We start from the raw sequence: 22134 nt of genomic DNA on the forward strand, positions 1-22134 counted from the left end.
GAAATTCTGACTTTTTTAATTATCGTATCGGGCGATAAATTTTCCCATTTGGAAGATTTGTTCGAGAATTGGCTGCTTGCCTGTAAAGCGACTGAGACATGTAAATGACCAGTCACGGTTTGTTTTGTTGTGACGTGCCACCGTGTTACTACAATAATAGTGCATCACAGTGTCATTTAAACGGTCCGCATATCAGAGCCGCAGCAGATGCGTTTGAGCTCATAATGTTAAAGCACTCGCATGTTTCATTCTCCCTCACTCTCCTCAACAGTTCCCTGTAACTTTTAACTGTCTTGTCTAATGATAAAAAGACAAATATAAATAAAACTAATATCATATATTGTCTGTAAATATGCACATATCTTGTTTAAACAGATGTAATAAACCAACCTCAAACAACTTCAGCAGATCCAGCATCCTGTGGAGTGCTCATAAATCTTCATCTGAAGCACGTATACTAACAGTCTCTCCTCAATATTTCCTTGTAACTTTTCTAATGATAAAAGGCAAATATCAATCAAACTAATATCATATACCGTCTGTAAATATGCGCATATCTCATTTAAACAGATGTAATAAACCAACCTCACAAAATTCAGCCAATCCAGCATCCTGTGGAGCTCATAAATCTTCATCTGAAGCACGTATTCTAATAGTCTCCCCTCAACAGTTTCCTGTCAATTTTAACTTTCTTTTCTAATGATAAAAGGCAAATATCAATAAAACTTCTATTATACACCGTCTGCAAATATGCAGATATATAATTTAAACAGGTGAAATTCAAGAACCTCATGAAAATCCAGCGTTTTCTTCCCGTCGAGCTCTCATCTAATATCTTCCTCTGAAACATGTATTCCATCAGCCAGAATCAAAACTTCAGGATCAGGATCAAAAGTTCCTCTGATTCACAAATCATGACGGTCACTCCATGACAATCCAAGCAGGCAATCCAGGCTATTTAAACTGTCAGGTGATTGCAGCTCGCAATGGATCTGCACGAGCACTTGTTTGCAACTTCAAAGTAAAAGCGCTTCACGTATGCTACAAGTAAATGTCTTATTCACTATGTACTGTATGTGCAGTTGGCTTGATTCAGTATTTTTGGAGAAAATGCGATTGCTAACATGGACATGCCATCCATGGCTGCTGGACTACTGTGTGTACTGTTATTTCCTTCTTCCTGAAACAGTATATTAACAATTTCTTCATGTGCAAATAAATTACAAAAAGTTGATGAGTAAACAGGAATCAGAAGAAACTGCTACCTACCATTTAAAATACAATATAATATTTTTTAGATTCTTTTTTTACAAAGTTTTTAGTAAATATAGTGCTAAATAAGAGTTTATTCATTTTTTGATAATTTTTTTTTTTTTTTTTTGAGCAATTTTATGTTTATGTTATTTACTTTATTAAATTGTGTGATATATTGGCATTGTATCGGCCTATCGGCCACACTGCTCTCTGGATATCGGCATCAGCAGCGGCCATTAAAAAACCCATAATGGTCAACCACTAATTTTGATATAGGCCTTTGCAAAATGGACTAAAACAAGAACCACATTTCTCTCACGTCACTTGTCACAAACACGATCTACTTCTAAAAAAACAAAAAAACAACACCGTGTAAGAAATATTTGTACATTAAGCCAGTCATTCATAGAAGTGCACAAGGAAAACACTTGACGTGGCTTCTCTTCGGAGAAAAATAAACCTCACCGAAAGTCCCAATGAACTCACTGACTTAAAACATTAGCGATCGGTGTTGGTTCAAAGAATGAAACACGACTGCCCTCTACTGATCAAGTCTCTCCTGTACCACTTAATGATGCGTCACACCGCGTGATATCACAGGATCTGTTTCCCTTTGACGCGCCTGTAATTTGCTGGGCATGCTCCATTAGGATTGCTCCCTGCGGGTGATTAATTGCATGATTAATGTGAAATGAATCTATTACCACATGCAGACTACTTGTCAGTCAGTCTCTCTTTCTCTTGGGTCTTTTTCTCTGTCTTTTTATCCCTTCTTTTCTCTATTAAAATATTTTAGTCATTTATTGTTGTGTGTAGTGGCTGTTTAAAGATAAAAAAAAAAGACAGTGAACTTTGCAGAGGCAAAAACATTGAAAGAAAGAAACTCTTTGTTGTCGGAATTGTAGCTGAAATTTGTAGTATAGGTTTTACAGTGCTTGCAAGTCAGCAAGATTATAAAATCAGCTATTTTTATTCTTCTTGTCCATCATTTTTTGCAATTAATTCAGCTAAAAATGCTAAATGTACAGACTCCATTTTCTGTAGTTTTGTAGATAATTTTAGTCTTAAGTGTGTAATCTATTTTATTATTATATTGTTGTTGTTGTTGATTGTAAGTTTGAAAATCTTTGAAAATTTCTTGAAAATTACATTGATAGAATGTCAAGCATTCTAAATCTAACTGTCAGTGATAACACATTTGAATAGTAAAATGTGATTTATTCTTTTGTTACACCTATTTGCACACTGAATTGTGATTGGTCTCGTGTTCCTTGCATCCATGTACTGGTAACACTTTACAAAAAGGTTTCATTTGTTAACATTAAACCAACAATGAACAATTATTTTACAGCATTTATTCATCTTGGTTATTGTTAATTCCAACAAATACTAATACATTTTTAAAATCAAAAGTATTTGTTAAGTAAGGGATAATGTACAGTCAGTCGGTTGTTATTGCACAATAAACCCCAACAGGGTGATCAGGATCACATTGAAGGGGTTTATTTTGCGATAACAACCGACTGACTGTACATTATCCCACTTATTACACGGCTACTAACCAAATAAATAAATACATTGACATAAAATATTGATTTGCTTTGAAATTATGTAATTTGAAAAGAAAGAAATAGCCGAACAGCTGAAATCAACCTCCTGTTTGCGTCAGAGTTCTGTTGGTGTTTATTTTGTGAAATAAATAAATGCACATGAAGCATTGGTTTGAGTTGAAATTATTTTATTAGCTTACTTGTAGAGATCACACAGTGATCTGAGAAGCAGGATAGACAGCTCGTTTAACCCGGATGAGCGGTCTGATATGTCTTAATCCACAGATTTGCGGTTGTTACAGAGCAATATCTGACCGCTGGGTGGCGCCATTGACCAGTCAGAATCGAGTATTCCAGAGAGCCGTGTAATAACATTAGTTAATGCACTAGGAACAAACATGAACTAACACTGAACAATTGTATTTTTATTAACTAACATTAACAATAATCAATAAATGCTAAAAATATATATAGTTCATTGTTTGTTCATGGTACCTAATGTTTTAACCGATGTTAATGAAATGAACCTTATTGTAAAGTGTTACCAATGTACTGTAACAATTTATTGCCATCTTAACACTGCACAGTGACTATATGTTGCTCCTTGTGCACAGCTGACAGAAAACAAGAAATATTAAGTAAATTAATTAGAAACAAACACCTTATCTTTTGGCAAATTGCCTAATGATCATCATTCTTTAATTTCCTATTAGAGTTAATAGACTGTGAACTCACTCGGTTCTCTATTAAACGTCTCTTGTCATGGTCTACACGAAATGTAAAAAACATTCCAAAACACACTATAAAGACCGCTATATGCCTTACAAGTGATGAAATAGCACAGATGGTTTTGTTTTAAGACATATTTTAGTCATTAATTGTGGTCATCTGTTATTTTGTATGGTATAAGTAATGTATTTATAATAGGGGAAATGTAGTGGGGAACTGAAGTCATGTGTGTTGCCATAACTGCAGAATCACACGCTTCATCTCTGACCACATGAGCATGACATCATATGGATTTTCCACCTTAACTCTCGGCAGTTCTCAGCATAGTGATGTTTTAGTTTGGCTTTAAAACAAATACCCTTTTTTTTTTTGTCTTTCATAACGATCATGCAGTATTGTAGTCCTCCTCAATTGTATGATGCAGGCTTTCACCAGAATTTTGATTAGAGGTGTTTTAACAGACAGTGGCCTCAAAAAGTATTTGGACACTTAAGCCACATGAGATGAATGTCATTGCATTAAACAACAAAATATCAAACCAAATGACATTTATTTTAAAGAAAGATAGCACGAGCTTACAAGCAAAATAGTTCACAAAAAAGCGACCCGGCACGTATATCTATCAGAAATGGATCTATGAAATGCCCAGATATAGTCAACTGGCTGTCAAACACATATTGAGCTACACATAAGTTTTTTTCTCAGGCTCTTTTTGAGTATAAATAGATGAACAACTTACATCATTTCAGTAGTACACCCAATAGCCATATCATACTGTTCATGTGTTACACTTGCTATAGTTTACTTCCACGTTGCTTCTTCATCAAATAGCAATGTCAAATGTAAATCAAGTCAGTCACTGAAACATCAGCAGCACCTTGAGTAACAAATAGCATGTATAATATTCATGTGTGTACGCATTTGGGATACTGATAATTCACTGTTATCACACAGAAAATCAACATGATATAGTCATTTGTATGAATATAATACCAATTTGTCTTGTAATAAACAAATAAATGTATATCCTGTGATAGTAAAGATGTGAAATATTCATAAAAATGTGATTTATGGAAGTGCAAATAAAAAACAACCTTATTACTTATACATTTTTGGTAATTAAGCATTTATATATATATATATATATATATATAAAATTGCAATTTTGCCTTTTTTTTTTTTCTTTTTTTTTTTTTGCAATACTATTTGGAAGAGAAAGGTTGATAAATAATAATGAGGTGTGGGCATAACTCCTAAAAAATGTTACAGGGGGTGGAATTAATTTTGTCAACTTTTAGAAGTACAGAAGCATATTTATCAGCGTCAATTCTGACAGACATGAACTCACATTATTTAGATTTTTAATGGGGTCTTTAAGAGTAGGCTCAACAGCATTATCATCGATAGGCCTTTTCAACAATATTCAGCAAAATAAAATAAAAATGACTTACCTACTACTTGCAAAACACTCACTGCATTTTTAAAGTTCCTTAAAGTTCTATTGCAGTTCTATTTGAAAAGTTTTCTCAAATGGCAAAATTATATCTCATAAAGTTAGACTGCCCCATGAGATCTAATTTATTTAGGTTGTCTTCTAACCATCATTGAATCCTGCTGTTGTTGACCTCACAGACACCTCCTCCGCATCAGAAGACGAGGGCTCGCTACGCCGGCAGGGACGGATCGGCTCCTCATCTCCTTACCAGGCGCACCCTAGCATAGAGCACTGGTTTAACAGAGTCATCCAGGGCTCATCCACATCATCGTCTGCATCCTCCACCTCTTCCCACCCCGGAGGGAGACCCCACCACGCCACAAACACCACCTCCGCCTCAGCTGCTACAGTACTGGCCGACCTCATGGCTCACACCCAGCTAGGTAACCACGACTCCACATAACCCCTTTCTAGATCTGCAGAATGGACCTCCTTCAGGGATGTGATCCTTCCGGATTAATCCGTAATTCAGTTTTTTCCGACCTAAAAATATGTTCCGCATGAATTGTATAAATCCGTAAGAAAAACAAAAAGTGTGTGTGTGTGTGTGGGGGGGGGGGGTTGTGTTTATATTTCATGGGGGATTAATATGTTATCGACAATGTCCTGTCCAGTGCATTCTTGATAAGCATTTTTCACCCAAATAAGTGTTATTCGGCCTTCCCTCGGAAGTCGGAACAACTTCACTCACAAACTTCACAGCTGCTTCTGCATCACGCACACTCGTTGTTGAGAATGTGTGAGAAGGAAGCTCCTGATTTTTGCTGTCAGGACTTTCAAGTGAGACAGTGGGGGGTCATTGCTGTCCCCCGCTTTGCTGAATACATTTTCCTGCTTTTTTGTGCATAGCCGATCACATGCCTGCTTCTTGTAGGCCTCACGCTTTCTGTTGTCAGATGTTGCCTAATGTTAGTTTCTTTCCATGTTTACATGCAGGATAGTGCTCAGTCATTTGCTGTGCCCTGCTGAAAAGACCAGAAAATGTTTTGTTTTGGATGCTGACGCCATAACAAGGCTGCTTAAATAAAAATTGTTCACCAAATATGAAGATTCTGTGGTGCAAAACATCTTTTTTTATCTTGTTTTCTAGTAAAAATAACTAAACATTCTCAAAACAAGATAACCTAAATTTACTTGAGAAGTAAAATGATATTTTGTCCTGTTTTCAGAGTAATCAAAAACTAATTTTTTTAATGTTTATGCTTATAACAAGAAAAATCTTTCTTACCCCATTGGTTTGTTCTTATTTTTTATTATTATTATTATTCCTGAAAACAACAGTTAAATCTTGTCATTCTGCTTCACAGGTAATTTTGTCTTGTTTTAAGGATGTTTAGATATTTCTACCCAAAAATAAGACAAAAAAAAAACAAAACAAAAAAAAACTCAGTAATAAAATATTTCATCATTCACTCACCATCAAGTTGTTCCAAACCTGTATGAATATCCTTCTTGGGTAGAACACAAAAGGTTTTTTAAAATGGTTGGTTTTTGAACTTATTTTAGATACAGTTCTTATATATTGTTATTTACACAGGGCAAATATACTATTTATCAAATCTACTTTTATTGTGCATCGTATTTTAATGGGGATATAAATTATTACAGCTGACAGTTACATGAGCAAACAAGGTTTGAATATCAACCGTAACAAGATAAAACTGAAATTCACAGCTTTTAATAGTTCTGTATACAAATTTGAAGGCTGTTTATTGGATCAGTACAGGTAAACGTCTTATTATGCGACTATATGCATTACTTTACGGAGAGCTTACGACCTAATAGTTAAGTCTTGCCTTAAGAACAGGTGGTGCAACCGAATTAAGCACTGACTGTTACAAACTAACTAGTAGTTACTAAGCCCTTAGTGTGAACTTAACATCCCAATTTAGTGAGGCCTTACACACAGCTGGTGCAACCCTACCTGGGAGCTAATCTGTGTAGATGAAGCTAGCACTGTCCTTGTTAGTTTCACATGCAAACAAAAAATCTAAGCAGATTCCAGTACTGTTGTGCAGAAAACATTCTGTTAAAGGTGCACTCCGTAATTTTTTCCCCATTAAAAAAGTCTTACTCCTAAAGAAACGAATTGTAATTTTGAAACATGTATAAAATCATGAGCACTCACATGAGATGAAGACTCCAGTCATATCAGTAACCTTATAAAAGCTGTTTTATTGTACGTGGGGGAGGGGCGCCCTCACGGGGGCAGCCATTTTAGAATCACATGACCAGCTGAATACTACTCGCCTAATCTCAGTATCCTTCTTGTTATTGGACACTTTCACTCTGGGATTAAATTAATCATGACTGATTGTGAATAGTGAATTTCTACAATGGCATCTGTAACTGAAAACTATTTTGTAGTATACAAAGTTACTGAGTGCACCTTTAAAGGAATAATTAACTCAGAAATGACAATTCTGTCATCATTTACTCATCCTTAGGTCATTCCAAACCTGTTTGACTTTCTTTTTACCTTAGAACACAAAAGAGATGTTTGGCAGAATGTTCATGCTGCCTTTATTCATTCATAGGAAATGGATGTTAATTTACACCACCAAGCTCCAAAAAGCACAAAAAAGTGTTGCACGGACATGGACATGAGGGTGAATATACGATGATAACATTTTTCATAACTTGGGATTCACTCAACTCTGCATTAATTTCTGTGTACTGAGTTCTGCTTATAAAATATTTGTATTCCCCTCCTTTCTTCCCTCTCTCCTCTTCTTTCTCTCCTACTTTCTTTCTTTCTGTCCTTGAAGGCCACTATCATTATCCTGGGTACTGACTGTAAATAACTGCAGATTTCACACAGTATCACAGGCGCTCTGTGCGTCCACTGCTCTAAAAATGCCTGCTAGTGTAACTCTGGAGTAAGAGCAAAGATTAAATGCAAAACAGCCTTTTGATGATTAATAGCATGGCAATTTGCTTATATCTAATCTTATAAAGCTCTTCTGTTTGGCCTTTGGAATAAGAAATAGTAATAAACATCCCATGGAATTAGTAAAAGAGATGATAGGGAAGTCTTAAGTGTCCTAACCATGTGCAACGCGACACATTTCCAGTGTCAGGTCCACACTGAAAGTGGAATACAGCGTAAAGCGACAAAATCACAGCCAGTCAGAGCATATTTGATGTTAAATATTCATGTGTGGTAGAGTTTTTGACCAATGAGATTTCACTATGGGTGGGGCTACCCAGTGTGACGTAACAGAAACTGTAACCAAGGCTGCATCCCAATTTGGGGAGAGACACCAGTATTGGGACATATTACCACCTCATAAAATTGCATCTTAATACCACCTTGATACATGGTAACGTCACAATCACTTCCTTTTGCAAGGAGTTGTGGGCAATATTAGACAAAAAACATGCATGGATGCACACTTTGAAAATCTGAAGGAAATTATATATTGTCCTTACATTTAATTTTCAATGTACTATGATTTAGGGCGCAATAATTCTACTTTTAATCTAATAGTATAGTAATAGTATCATCACCATTTATGATGGATAGTATGTGAATTGGGTGAAAACATTTTTTGTTGCTTGCCACTTATTGAGGTGGGTTTAACCATTTTAACATTGTAATTGCTGTGCAGTCCACTCATTATCACACCACCCAACACAAATCCCACAAAGCTTCTTCAAATATTATTTAATATCATCATTTATCATAGGTTTAATCCCAAATCGATCCATCTTACTTTTCTGTATTTTGATCTCCGCTCACATTTCACTTTTGGCACATCATGACAGACAACCACAGCGCCCCCCCGGATGTGACAGTTCTGTCAGAGCACTCGGTGCGTGCGGAGCATCCACAGGTGGCATCAGTGCGAGGGCTTCCACGTGGATACACACACACCAGCGTCATGGAGACTGCTGACGGTGAGTCCCCTAAAGCTTCATCCTGCTGTCGCCATGACAACAGTGCATCTTTCTGTGACACTTGTAAGAAAGAGAGAACATCAAGTCCACAGAAGTGTCAGCACTACTGTATGCCAGAGATTCAAACTGATTGATTTGTGTATTCAGAAACTTTTTTCACATTTTTTCACAGTGTTTCGAGCTCTGTTCTAAAAGCTTGTGAGCTGCCTTGCTAACTACTGCCTTCATAGGTAGCTGCCTCCTTAAGAAGCTCCCTAATTGAATGGAGCCTCATTAGTGACTTATTTGGAGTCATGGCCAGATCTAGGGGGGGTAGCCAAATTGTACCTATGCCTCCCCAAGTGCAAGTGAAGCACTTGGCGTCATGGCGCTAACGATAACCCTAACATGAGGGAGCTTGAGCAACACTCAGGCAACACCATGAAAACCACTGGCGCACATGGAAGACCCCCCCAAGTAAAGCACTTGAAAGATTCGATTCACAGTTGATTTCAAGAGTTTGGAGTTAGCATGTTGCTAAGCTTAAGACATGATACTCTAAAAAGCATAAGAATTAGGGCTGTCGATTTAACACTTTAATTTAGTGCGATTAATGATGTGAAAAATAACGCTTAAAAAAATATGCTATTGTTAATGCCCCAATCTGTACAGAAGTTCTGTAATAAGGAATGTTTCTACCATCGGACCAGTTCAAAGTTGATGTACCACCTTGATGTGACAGTAAGGGGAAGTCAGCACTTCAGCTGTTCAAGCAACACACCTCGTCAAACCAATGAGAACAACAGGCAGAACAGCCTTCCACAGATGCAGTTTTAACCTCGAAGACAGCTGGACCAAGCACAACAGAAGGCAGGGATCTCGAGATGTGTTTTTCAACAATTCAAACTACATATAACTTGACACAGTATTCTAAAAACAGAGCGCTCATAACTAGAGATGCTGAAAACTAGTGAAATGTGACGCAACCAAAGTGAGACATTCCAAAATGGACTGTCTAACGCATGAGGGCATTGACCAACAATTAAAAATAGAGCAGAGAGAAGTTGGCCAATAATAAGGTTATGTTCAATGACATGGAAATAAAACAATATTTTGACTTAATAGCCACTTTTGTATTGTAGAAATGCTTAGCGTGCCACAATATATAGTATGTAAATGGTATAATGTATTTGAGTTATCTGAATTATATTATTTATTATATTTTATATTTAAAATTATTAAAATTATTTTATATTACATTATCTTTATTTGGGGGCCTTTCTCAGTAAATATTAATATATGTGATTAATTGCAATTAATTTGATTAATTAATCAGTACATCATGTAATTAATTTGAATAAAATTTTACTAGATTGACAGCCCTAACAAAAGCACATGACACACACAAATATTGTGTAAAATAGTTTATTCTAATTAAATTGCATTATTTTATTATTTATTATTTTAATTTAGGTACTGAATGAAATACAGGTATATTTATAACCAGCATTTTCTCAACTGCATTATTTCCATGGATACGAGTTTGTCGCATGCATTATGTGATTGCTTTTCCACAAAGGATGTTGCCTTAGAATTTGGTTGAAACGTCCACACTAATACGTTTTCAGTTGAAAACCTTCAGTTTCCAATTGTCATCATTTTCCAAAGTATGCACTACAAGAGAATATTTTCTCAGTTGTTGGTGGAGGAAAATGCCATTTAAGTGTGGATGAGAAGCATAAACTCAGTCAGCAAAATCAATTTGTATTCAATCGAAAACGTATTATTATGAACACGTGTTGTCTAGGATGGTAGCTTACTAGATTTTGGAACAGAGCTAATGAGATGAACTTCATATTGGTAGAATTGAATGGCATATTTTTAGGCTGCTTTGAGTTTGTCCCTGCTTGTTCCATCCAGATACCATGTCATCATCAGCATGATTTCATTAAAGGAATTATTAACCCAACAATGCAGATTCTGTCATCTACTCACCCTCATGTTGCTTGAATGCTTCTTGATCTCGATCATGATCTCGTTTACGCTGCCACACATTCAAACCTGATGCTTTGACAATACATGTGAGAACCAATGAAGCTGGTGTACAACTCCTTCTGTAGTGTTGAGTGCACTGTGCTTCCAGCTGATTTTAAGAAAAGTTTTCACATAAATTGTGAATGCGCCCAGTTTAAGCATTCGGAAGCGCAAGTGAGATGAGATAGCTTGGGCGGAAGGCGAATGGCTCCAGAAGACTGGGGATATTTATAGTTTTATAGTGCATTTTGCTCATTTTGGAGCTTGAGAGCCCCAGTCACCATATTCTTTCAATGTATGTAAAAACCACTCTGGACATTCTTCTAAATGTGTCCCTTTGTCTTACTCTAGGGGTAAAAATCAGCGATATGAGGGTGTTTAGATGATGACTGATCAATTTTCATTTTTAGGTGTACTGTCACTTTAAGACATAGACCATAGCATCACACATGCACATCACAAATAAATACACCAGTCTCATGATTAACCTGCTTCCTTATCCTCTCTTGAAGCAGTTCTTTTGATGCATTAGTTGTTAGAAGGATGAATATTTGGTTAGTCTTCTTTTCAGACAGTAAGATGTCTGTCATGCTCATTTTGTGAGTTACCGGCTATTTAGAAGCAGCTTGATGGTGAGAACATGCAGGTTCATTCACACTCTCTCTTCTCCAGGCTCTGACAGGGGAGATGGGGAAGCCATGGAGGGTATTTATACACATTTATTTCAATGTGCCCCTCCCCCTGGTGTTTCTGTGCATCTGTGTCCCAACTGTGACCTCTGTGTTAAACAGCATCTGCTTAACGTGTCCACCATGTCAGTTTTTTAAAATTATGATCGTAGGAAATTAATGTGTCTTTTGTTGTCGTCTTGATTGTCATTTAATTATTCTTTCAATTACCATCAGTTTTAGCAGTCATATGACTCTTAGACTTTTATCAACAAACTATAATGGGACATTTTAAATAATACACTATTATTTAATGAACTGGATGTCTAGAACTGTCAAGCACAGAGAATGATTTAGGTGTGTTTGTGTTGATCCACAGTGCTGTTATTTATTATTAATAACCTGCATTTGTTTGTTATTTGAACAAACCCCTAACCCTAAGTATTAAACTTTGGGACATAACTCATCCTGCACTGTTTATTCGACATGACACCTCAAATGTTTTTCTTGTTGAGGTTTGCTTTTACTTTTCTATGTGATCAGACTAGGACAGACTTACATTAAATGAGCAACCCAAAGAGATCCAGAATCAACTCTTAATCGCAAATTATCCACATAATTAGTGCAGTATGTGATATTGTGTTTAATTTAATAAGGCTTAATATAAAAGTATGTGTATAGTGAGCTTTTAAATGGCTTCATAGGGTCCTAGTGTGTGTGTGTGTTGCATACAGAGGTCAGTGGTCTGTGGCTCAGGTGTCTCTTGAGAATGTAATGTGAGCGAGCATCTCAGTCATGCATATATACATGACACATCGTAGCTCTCTGACAGACATTTAACAGAACAATGAAATAATAGATTTGTCATTTGAAGATGAGTGTTTTGTCTGAATGTATTTGGTTTTATGCGAGATACTGATCCCTTCTCCTGAATTGTGTGAAAGCGAATGTTCACCTGAATGGAAACTTTTGATGGGTGATTCTATGTTAACTGTTACAAACCAGCTGGACAAATGGCTAAAAACAAAAAACTTTTAAATTTGACTAAAATTTCATCATACTATATTTGGCAGTATCATTGCCCCATAGACAGTTCTGTGGTGTTACTGTGATAGGTTGTAACTATGGGTGTAAATATTTGCTTTAACTATAAATCAACTGGATTTTTTACTAAATGATGAGATGCACCATGAAATCTGAAATTTAGTCAAAATTCTATTTAATTAGATTAGTTTATTATAATTCATAATTATTTTCAAAAATATGCTGTAGACACAAATAACTGGAGGGACAGTTTACATTGCAGTGGATTATTTACAAAAGCAATAGACTAGGTTTTACATTCACAGGGTCAAGTATTGTATTTTGGATAAGAAATAAATGCATAATACATACAGTAGGTACTAATATTATGGTTATTACTAGAGTAACTAAAGACAGTTAGTAAATTCTTTAATTCATTGATGCAGTTTTACACCCCCTAATGCTAACATAAAAAACAGGAACATCAACAAATCACTGCACAAAACATTATCAAATATACAGTATATATATATATATATATATATATATATATATATATATATATATATATATATATATATATATACACACACACACACACACACACACACACACACACACACACAGTTGAAGTCAGAAGTTTACATACACCTTAGCCAAATACATTTAAACTCAGTTTTTCACAATTCCTGACATTTAATCTTAGAAAACATTCCCTGACTTAGGTCAGTTAGGATCACTACTTTATTTTAAGAATGTGAAATGTCAGAATAATAGTAGAGAGAGTGATTTATTTCAGCTTTTATTATCTTTCATCACATTCCCAGTGGGTAAGAAGTTTACATACACTTTGTTAGTGTTTGGCAGCATTGCCTTTAAATTGTTTAACTTGGGTCAAATGTTTTGGGTAGCCTTCCACAGGCTTCTCACAATAAGTTGCTGGAATTTTGGTGCATTCCTCCAGACAGAACTGGTGTAACTGAGTCAGGTTTGTAGGTCTCCTTGCTCACACACGCTTTTTCAGTTCTGCCCACACATTTTCTATCGGGTTGAGGTCAGGGCTTTGTGATGGCCACTCCAATACCTTGACTTTGTTGTCCTTAAGCCATTTTGCCACAACTTTAGAGGTATGCTTGGGGTCATTGTCCATTTGGAAGACCCATTTGCGACTGAGCTTTAACTTCCTGGCTGATGTCTTGAGATTTTGCTTCAATATATCCACATAATTTTCCTTCCTCATGATGCCATCTATTTTGTGAATTGCATCAGTCCCTCCTGCAGCAAAACACCCTCACAACATGATGATGCCATCCCCATGCTTCACGGTTGGGATGGTGTTCTTCGCTCGCAAGCCTCACCCTTTTTCATCCAAACATAACAATGGTTATTATGGCCAAACAGTTAAATTTTTGTTTCATTAGACCAGAGAACATTTCTACAAAAAGTAAGATCTTTGTCCCCATGTGCACTTGTAAACTGTAATCTGGCTTTTTTATGGCAGTTTTGGAGCAGTGATGGTAGGACTAGTTTTACTGTGGATATAGATACTTGTCCACCTGTTTCCTCTAGCATCTTCACAAGGTCCTTTGCTGTTGTTCTGGGATTGATTTGCACTTTTCGCACCAAACTACATTAATCTCTAGGAGACAGAATGGGTCTCCTTCCTAAGAGGTATGATGGCTGCATGGTCCCATGGTGTTTATACTTGTGTACTATTGTTTGTACAGATGAACTTGGTACCTTCAGGCATTGCTCCCAAGGATGAACTAGACTTGTGTTCCACAATTGTTTTTCTGAGGTCTTGGCTGATTTCATTTGATTTTCCCATGATGTCAAGCAAAGAGGCACTTAGTTTGAAGGCAGGCCTTAAAATACATCCACAGGTACACCTCCAATTCAGTACACCTCCTATCAGAAGCTAATTGGATGATTGCCTAAAGGCTTGACATCATTTTATGGAATTTTCCAAGCTGTTAAAGGCACAGTTAAATTAGTGTATTTAAACTTCTGACCCACTGGAATTGTGATATAGTCAATTAAAAGTTAAACAATCTGTCTGTAAACAATTGCTGGAAAAATTACTCATGTCATGCACAAAGTAGATGTCCTAAACGACTTGCCAAATCTATAGTTTGCTAATATTAAATCTGTGGAGTGGTTAAAAAATGAGTTTTAATGACTAAGTGTATGTAAACTTCTGACTTCAACTGTCAGTGCTTAAACTTAAAAGACATTCTTAATCAATATTTTGATAATCATTTTTACATATGTATAATGTATACTTTTTGTATTGTATTTAAAAATATTTATTGTATATAATTATTTTAACATAGAATTAATATATATATATATATATATATCCTAAAACTTTTCCATTGCATTTGTCCCTGTGTTTATTTTGAATTCATTTACCTTAAAATGAGCCCAAAGCCTTGTATGAGGCATATAGTAAAAGCTCAGATGGGCTCTTTCAGCAGGAAGCTCATGAATGGCAGATGAGACGGGTAGCTGTGTAGCAGCTAGTTGCTAGGCAGCAAGAGTCCAGCATCCTCAGTCAGAGTCAGGCAGTATTTGATGCTCTGGGTCAGGTGCGTCTATTGAGCGTGCTCAGTGCCATATTAAGCAATCCACTTGGGTGTACAGCTTTACATTGATTGACAAGCAGTTGTGTAAGATTGTCCTCAAACTCCATTCACAGTGACCTTCCCTTCATTTTTATTTCACCTTCTGCATCTCTCCATTTTTCTCTTTTTATCTCTTGACACTATCTCTGTCTGAAGGCGTTCCAGTCAACAGTCGAGTGTCTTCTAAGATTCAGCAGCTCCTAAACACACTGAAAAGGCCAAAGAGACCCCCCTTACGAGAGTTCTTCGTTGATGATTTTGAAGAACTTTTGGATGGTAGGTTCATGACACTCATAGAATCAGCTGTTATATTTTTTTTAATTCAGTGATATTACAATATTGACTGTGGATGATGGAGGCTTGGGATTGCTGTTGCTTTTCTTTAAAGTTAACAGGAGTTAATGGAGTCATCTATTGAACCAAACAAATACGTAATGTAGTGTGTATTTACACACATTTGACTGCAAAAGTATTTGGACACTAAAGCCACAATGAAAAATGTCTGAATGCCATTGCATTAGATAAAAAACCTAAAATCAGTGTCATCTGCAAACAAATTATGCTAAAGTTTTTCTCGTAACTTTCTTTTAACTCACCATATTTGCAAGTGCTTTTAACCAACTGGTGTTAAGTAGATTTTTAGTGGATGCATGAAGTCAGTTCCCCTCAAGTTCACACAGAGTAAGCATTAAATATGGACATGTTCCACTAGGCTTGATAACGAACTGGTTACTTTCATAACCTCCGTTCCCTGATGGAGGGAACGAGACGTTGTGTCGATGTAGTGACACTAGGGGTCACTCTTGGGAGCCCCTAACATCTCTGCTTTTTTGAAAAAAGGCCAATGAGAATTGGTGAGTGGAATTTGCATGCCACTCCCCCGGACATACAGGTATAAAAGGAGCTGGTATGCAACCACTCATTCAGGTTTTGTGCTGAGGAGCCGAGTCCAGTTCCCGGCCATTTCAGCAGGTAGTTCAGTGTTGTGGCAAGAGGGCCACAACATCTCGTTCCCTCCATCAGGGAATGGAGGTTATGAAAGTAACCATGACGTTCCCTATCTGTCACTCACTCGACGTTGTGTTGATGTAGTGACACTAGTGGGTCCCTATACAAAACGCCACAACTATCTGAACTGTGTTACGTGAACTGGCGGTGTGTAACGGGCAGACCGCTGTGTGCCTCGTAGCCAGAGCACCAGGCCGTCACGTAACCCCCCCCCCCCCAAACGCTCTTATGAGCATTGAACGGTCCTTCAGGTACTAGTCAACTGCCCAACAATAGGGACAGGCTAGCTCAGCCGAGGCCTCTTTTCCTCTCTTTTCTCCCCCAAAAAGAGTGGAATTTGTTAACCGACTGGGAGCCATAAGTGTCTACGTCGGGTGGTGTCCCTCCCAAAGGGAAGACCACACCCCGCCCAAAAAGGGGGGGGGTTATTTTGAGTGGAATACGTCATATGGTCTTATCGAGTCTTGTCGGAAGTATGTCATGTGGAGAGGTCCCATGGTAGGTCCTACCCGAAGGGGGAGGAGTTTCTACAAAGCATGGCGACCGGGGGCAGAGGCCATGGAAAACACAGTTTACCGACAGGGAAATGATTTTGTGGAAGATATCACATGGGGTCGCCTTCTGGGAACCAGCACATGTGGAGCACTTACCTCAGTACAGGGCCTCATTAGCGCACGTACTGGGCCAGCAGCGAGGAAAAGTCATCCAGGGATCACAGTCTGTGAACAAGAGTGCACGTCTTAACCTCGCTATGCGCAAGTGGTACATCCGGCCAGCTGTCCCGGAACTTACCTGCTCGTGCCTGCCAATACACAGGACAAGACCGGCTCAACCCAGAGATTGTAGAACCTTGCAAAGGTGTTGGGTGGTGCCCAGCCCGCTGCTCTGCAGATGTCTGCCAAAGAGGCGCCACTGGCCAGGGCCCAGGAGGTTACCACACTCCTGGTAGAGTGGACTCATAACCCCGCAGGGGGTGGCACATCCTGAGCCTGATATGCCATCGCGATGGCGTCAATGACCCAGTAGGCGATCCTCTGTTTGGAGACAGCGATTCCTTTCCGCTGTCCACCAAATCAGACAAAGAGCTGCTCGGAGCTTCTAAAGCTTTGCGTGCGATCCAAATAGATGTGTAAAGCTTGCACCGGACACAGCAATGCCAAGGCTGGGTCTGCCTCCTCCTGGGGCAGCGTTTGCAGGTTCACCACCTGATCCCTAAAAGGGGTCGTGGGAACCTTGGGCACATAGCCCAGTCGGGCTCTCAGGATCACGTGAGAATAACCCGGACTGAACTCCAGGCACGATTCGCTGACAGAGAACGCCTGCAGGTCCCCTACCCTCTTGATGGAAGTGAGCGCAGTCAGGAGGGCAGTCTTCAAAGAGAGTGCCTTAAGCCCAGCTGACTCCAAGGTCTCAAAGGGAGCTCCCTGTAGACCCCGAAGTACTACAGAGAGGTCCCATGAGGGGACGAGGCGCGGTCTGGAGGGATTCAACCACCTAGCGCCTCTCAGGAACCTGATGATCAAGTCGTGCTTCCCCAAGTACTTACCATCTACTGCATCGTGATGAGCCGAAATAGCGGCTACATACACCTTCAAGGTGGAGGGGGACAGCCACCCCTCCAGCCTCTCCTGCAGGAAGGAAAGCACCGATCCGACTGTGCATCTTTGGGGGTCTTTGCATTGGGAAGAACACCACTTAGCCGACAGATGCCACTTCAAGGCATACAGGTGCCTCGTAGAGGTAGCCCTAGCCTGAGTGACCGTGTCTACCACGTGGGTGGTAGGCCACTTATGTCTTCCACGTCCCGTCCAAGGGCCAGACATGGAGATTCCAGAGGTCTGGTCGCGGGTGCCAGATGGTGCCCCGTCCCTGTCGCAAGGAGCGTGAGATCTGAGAACCACGTCTGGGTGGGCCAGTAGGGTGCTACTAGGATGATCTGCTCCTCGTCCTCCCTGACCTTGCACAGGGTCTGTGCAAGTAGGCTTACTGGGGGAAACGCGTATTTGCGTAGTCCAGGGGGCCAGCTGTGTGCCAGCGCATCTATACTGAGGGGTGCCTCGGTCAGGGTGTACCAAAGCGGGCAGTGGGAGGATTCCCGGGAAGCAAACAGGTCTACCTGTGCTCGACCAAATTGACTCCAAATCAGCTGGACCACCTGAGGGTGGAGTCTCCACTCTCCCCTGAGGGTAACCTGACGTGACAGCGCATCCGCTGCGGTGTTGAGGTCGCCCGGGATGTGAGTGGCTCGTGGCGACTTGAGGCGCTGCTGACTGCAGAGGACGAGATGGCTGGCAAGTTGTGACATGCAACGGGAGCGTAGACCGCCTTGATGGTTGATGTACGCTACCATCGCTGGGTTGTCCGTCTGGACCAACACGTGCTTGCCCTGGATCAATGGCCGGAACCTCCGCAGGGCAAGCAGTACTGCCAACAACTCTAGGCAGTTGACGTGCCAATGCAGCCGCGGGCCAGTCCAGGAGCTGGCAGCTGTGTGCCCATTGCATACGGCACCCCAGCCCGTCTTGGAGGCGTCTGTTGTAACCACGACTCGCCTGGAGACCTGCTCTAGGGGAACCCCTGCCTGTAGAAATGCAAGGTCGGTCCAAGGACTGAAGAGGCGGCGACATATCGGCGTGATGGCCACGCGATGTGTCCCACAGTGCCATGCCCATCTTGGGACTCGAGTCTGAAGCCAGCGCTGAAGCGGTCTCATATGCATCAACCCGAGCGGTGTGGCCGCCGCTGAGGATGCCATATGCCCCAGGAGCCTCTGAAAAAGTTTCAGTGGAACCGATGTCCTCTGTCTGAACGCCTTCAGACAGTTCAGCACCGACTGTGCGTGCTCGTTAGTGAGGCTCATCAAGACTGAATCCAACTCCAAACCGAGAAAAGAGATGCTCTGAACCGGAGAGAGCTTGCTCTTTTCCTAGTGGACCCGAAGCCCCAGTCGGCTGAGGTGCCGGAGCATGAGGTCCCTGTGTGTGCACAGCAACTCTCGAGAGTGAGCTAGGATTAGCCAGTCGTTGAGATAGTTGGGGATGTGGACGCCCACTTCCCTTAGCAGGGCAAGGGCTGCCTCTGCGACCTTCGTGAAGACACGAGGGGACAAGGACAGGCCAAAGGGGAGGACCTTGTACTGATAAGACTGGCCTTTAAAGGCAAACTGCAGGAAGGGTCTGTGTAGAGGTAAGACCGAGACATGGAAGTACGCGTCCGTCAGGTCTACCGGCGCAAACCAATCTCGATGCCGGACGCTCGCTAGAATGCGTTTTTGCGTCAGCATCTTGAACGGGAGTCTGTGCAAAGCCCGTTCGGTACTCGCAGGTGAAGGATTGGTCACAACTCACCGCCTTTCTTCAGTACGATGAAGTAAGGGCTGTAGAACCCTTTCTTCACCTCGGCTGGAGGGACAGGCTCTATCGTGCCCTTGCGCAGAAGGGTCGTGATCTCCGCATGCAAGGTAGCGGCATTCTCACCCTTCACCGAGGTGAAGCGGGCACCGCTGAACCTGGGCAGGCGCCTGGCGAACTGTATCACGTAGCTGAGTCGGATGGTCAGCCATCGCGATGGGTTGGAAAGCACGAGCCACGCACCCAAACACATAACTGACTAGTTCTTTTGCTTGAAAAGTGTACTGGTGAAATATTTTTTTGATAAATTACACTTGTTTTGATATTATCTAATGTACACTCATTTACAAGGATTTTGAGAGTCACACTACTAATAATGAATCAGACCTTTTTAACTTTTTAACCGTTATTTCTTAGATAAGTGTCACTAGGTAAGTGGAATCATCTGGCACTTTCTGATTTTGTTAGAAAACAGCTCTTTAAATAGAGGTCAGAGAAAAAACTTTGAAAAGTACAGAGCCGGTGTTAGGATGTGATCTTTGGGGGTGCATTTTGACCTTTAGGTTGGGCAATGGGTGAGAGAACCTATTGCCCAAAATGGCTCAAAACAGCATATATGAATTAAATGACTCGTAGTGGTTATTTCTACCAGTCACGGACTGTGCAGTTGTGAGGTCTTGAAGCCATCTGGAACGGGATTATGGTTCTCTTGTACAGCACAAGCAATGTCCATTGGATTAATCTGGCAGGTTCAGTAACACTACCTGCCCGGACTCTACATCTTGATGCTTTAAATCAACCCCTCTCTCCTTAGCCCTGTCATTCATATCTCTCTTGTTCTCTATTTTTAGTCTTTGTTCTAGACACACAAAATCAATCGAATCTACAGCCATGTTCTATCTCAATGTGGGGACACATTAGTCATCCTGACACAGCTGTAGAAAAATTTAAAATCACATACAAATACTCTTTCTTTCCATCTCATCTATCACATTCTCCATTCCCCATCCCTTGATTTCTCTCTACTGTTGGGATACATATTGTCTTGCTTTGGTCCACTTTGCAGCTTATTTTGGCCAAGAACCACCACTTAGACAAAAATACCTTGTTTACACCTGGTATTAAGATGTGTTTTGGTTGAACCGATGAAGTACAAGTGTAAACAGGGTCCAAAACCAATACTGAGGTGGTCAAAAATGCACATAACCACATTACATTTGAGGTGTAACCGCTAATCCATCCAATGCGTCTTGGACAGCAGCGAAGCATCACCCACTCATCTGTCAATCAACCACTGCACCAAAGTAAGTGTCTTAAACTGTGCCGGTTATGTTCACAGTTCATGCAGTCATGAGATCATGCAGAAATTTATTGATGTAGCAATTGATGTTTGTCGTCATGAAATCAGAGACCATCCCCTCGAAATCCAAACCCAAGTTGTCACAGGAGATGCATTTGAGATACCAGGTATAAATGGCGATGTGCTCGCCTGACCACTCGTGTTCGGATCTCCTGAAATCTTAATACCAGATGTAAACAGGGCCAAAGAGACCTATCTAGATGTAGATTTAATGTGACCATCATTTCATGTTGATTTTACTTGCCATTTAGGGGTGGATTTATCTGAAAAAGATAAAACCACAATAATGGACCAGTGTGGAATTAATTAAAGCAGTGTCTGTCCGCAATCAACTTTGTCATCAGAATTTATGTCCACTCAAAAGGAAATTGTACTGATTATCTCACAAACATAACTCAGAATAAAATACAAACATTTGATTGTGGATATCTGGTTTACTTGCTACTAAGCCTCAAACAAAGCAAAAATATATTTTTCAAATATTTGATGCAACTAACCAAGCAAACATATGTGACTTGCTCCATTATTGCATCATGAGTTGCATTGACCCAGAATAAAACACATTTTGAGTTTTATGCACTAAGTAAAAAGGAATGTTTATGTTTCTATTCCAAACCGTTGCCGAGATATAATTGTTTGAATGTTGGCTGTCATAAAAGCCATCTTTTTTAATTTTTTAAACAGACTTTAAAGATTCCAAACAATTTTAAACATTATTTAATAGAATTGGAAGATTTAATCATCAATACTGACCCACAAAGCATCCTTAATTTTAATATTTAAAAGCATAAAATCAACATTTATAATTTGTTTGATCAAAAACAATAGAAAACAGTAAAAATCAAGTTTTTCCAAAAAACAGCCCATTGCGACTCCCGTCTCATTTTGATAGAACCATATGCAACGCGCTCTTTCTCATTGCCTGTCTCTGACATCACATTCTGTCCTCTGCAGTCCAGTGTCCGGATCCAAACCAGCCCAAGCCTGAGGGGGGTGAGATGAGAGCCCTGAATGGGGAGCCGCTGGGGGTGGTCATGAACTGGCCCCCATCATTATTGGCCTCCTTGCAGCGCTGGGGCACGACACATCCCAAGAGTCCCTGCCTCACCTCACTGGATAATGCTGGCAAACCCATCTACATACTCACATATGGTACATTT

The 22134-nt window shown here is 39.9% G+C and overlaps 1 protein-coding gene across 5 annotated transcripts in view; it reads left to right on the top strand.

Annotated features, from left to right (window-relative positions):
• Positions 1–22134, top strand: part of LOC127447743 (disco-interacting protein 2 homolog A-like) — a 206306-nt gene that overhangs the window by 142750 nt on the left and 41422 nt on the right. For 3 of the 5 annotated variants that reach the window (XM_051709775.1, XM_051709776.1, XM_051709778.1), the window contains exons 5-8: positions 5166–5411; positions 8797–8928; positions 15413–15532; positions 21929–22126. In XM_051709775.1, coding sequence (XP_051565735.1) covers positions 5166–5411; positions 8797–8928; positions 15413–15532; positions 21929–22126 — 696 coding nt within the window. The remainder of the gene's footprint in view (positions 1–5165; positions 5412–8796; positions 8929–15412; positions 15533–21928; positions 22127–22134) is intronic. The other 2 variants (XM_051709777.1, XM_051709779.1) reach the window with 1 other exon arrangement.

This window comes from Myxocyprinus asiaticus, chromosome 11, assembly GCF_019703515.2.
Source record: "Myxocyprinus asiaticus isolate MX2 ecotype Aquarium Trade chromosome 11, UBuf_Myxa_2, whole genome shotgun sequence".
Lineage (NCBI taxonomy): Eukaryota > Metazoa > Chordata > Actinopteri > Cypriniformes > Catostomidae > Myxocyprinus > Myxocyprinus asiaticus.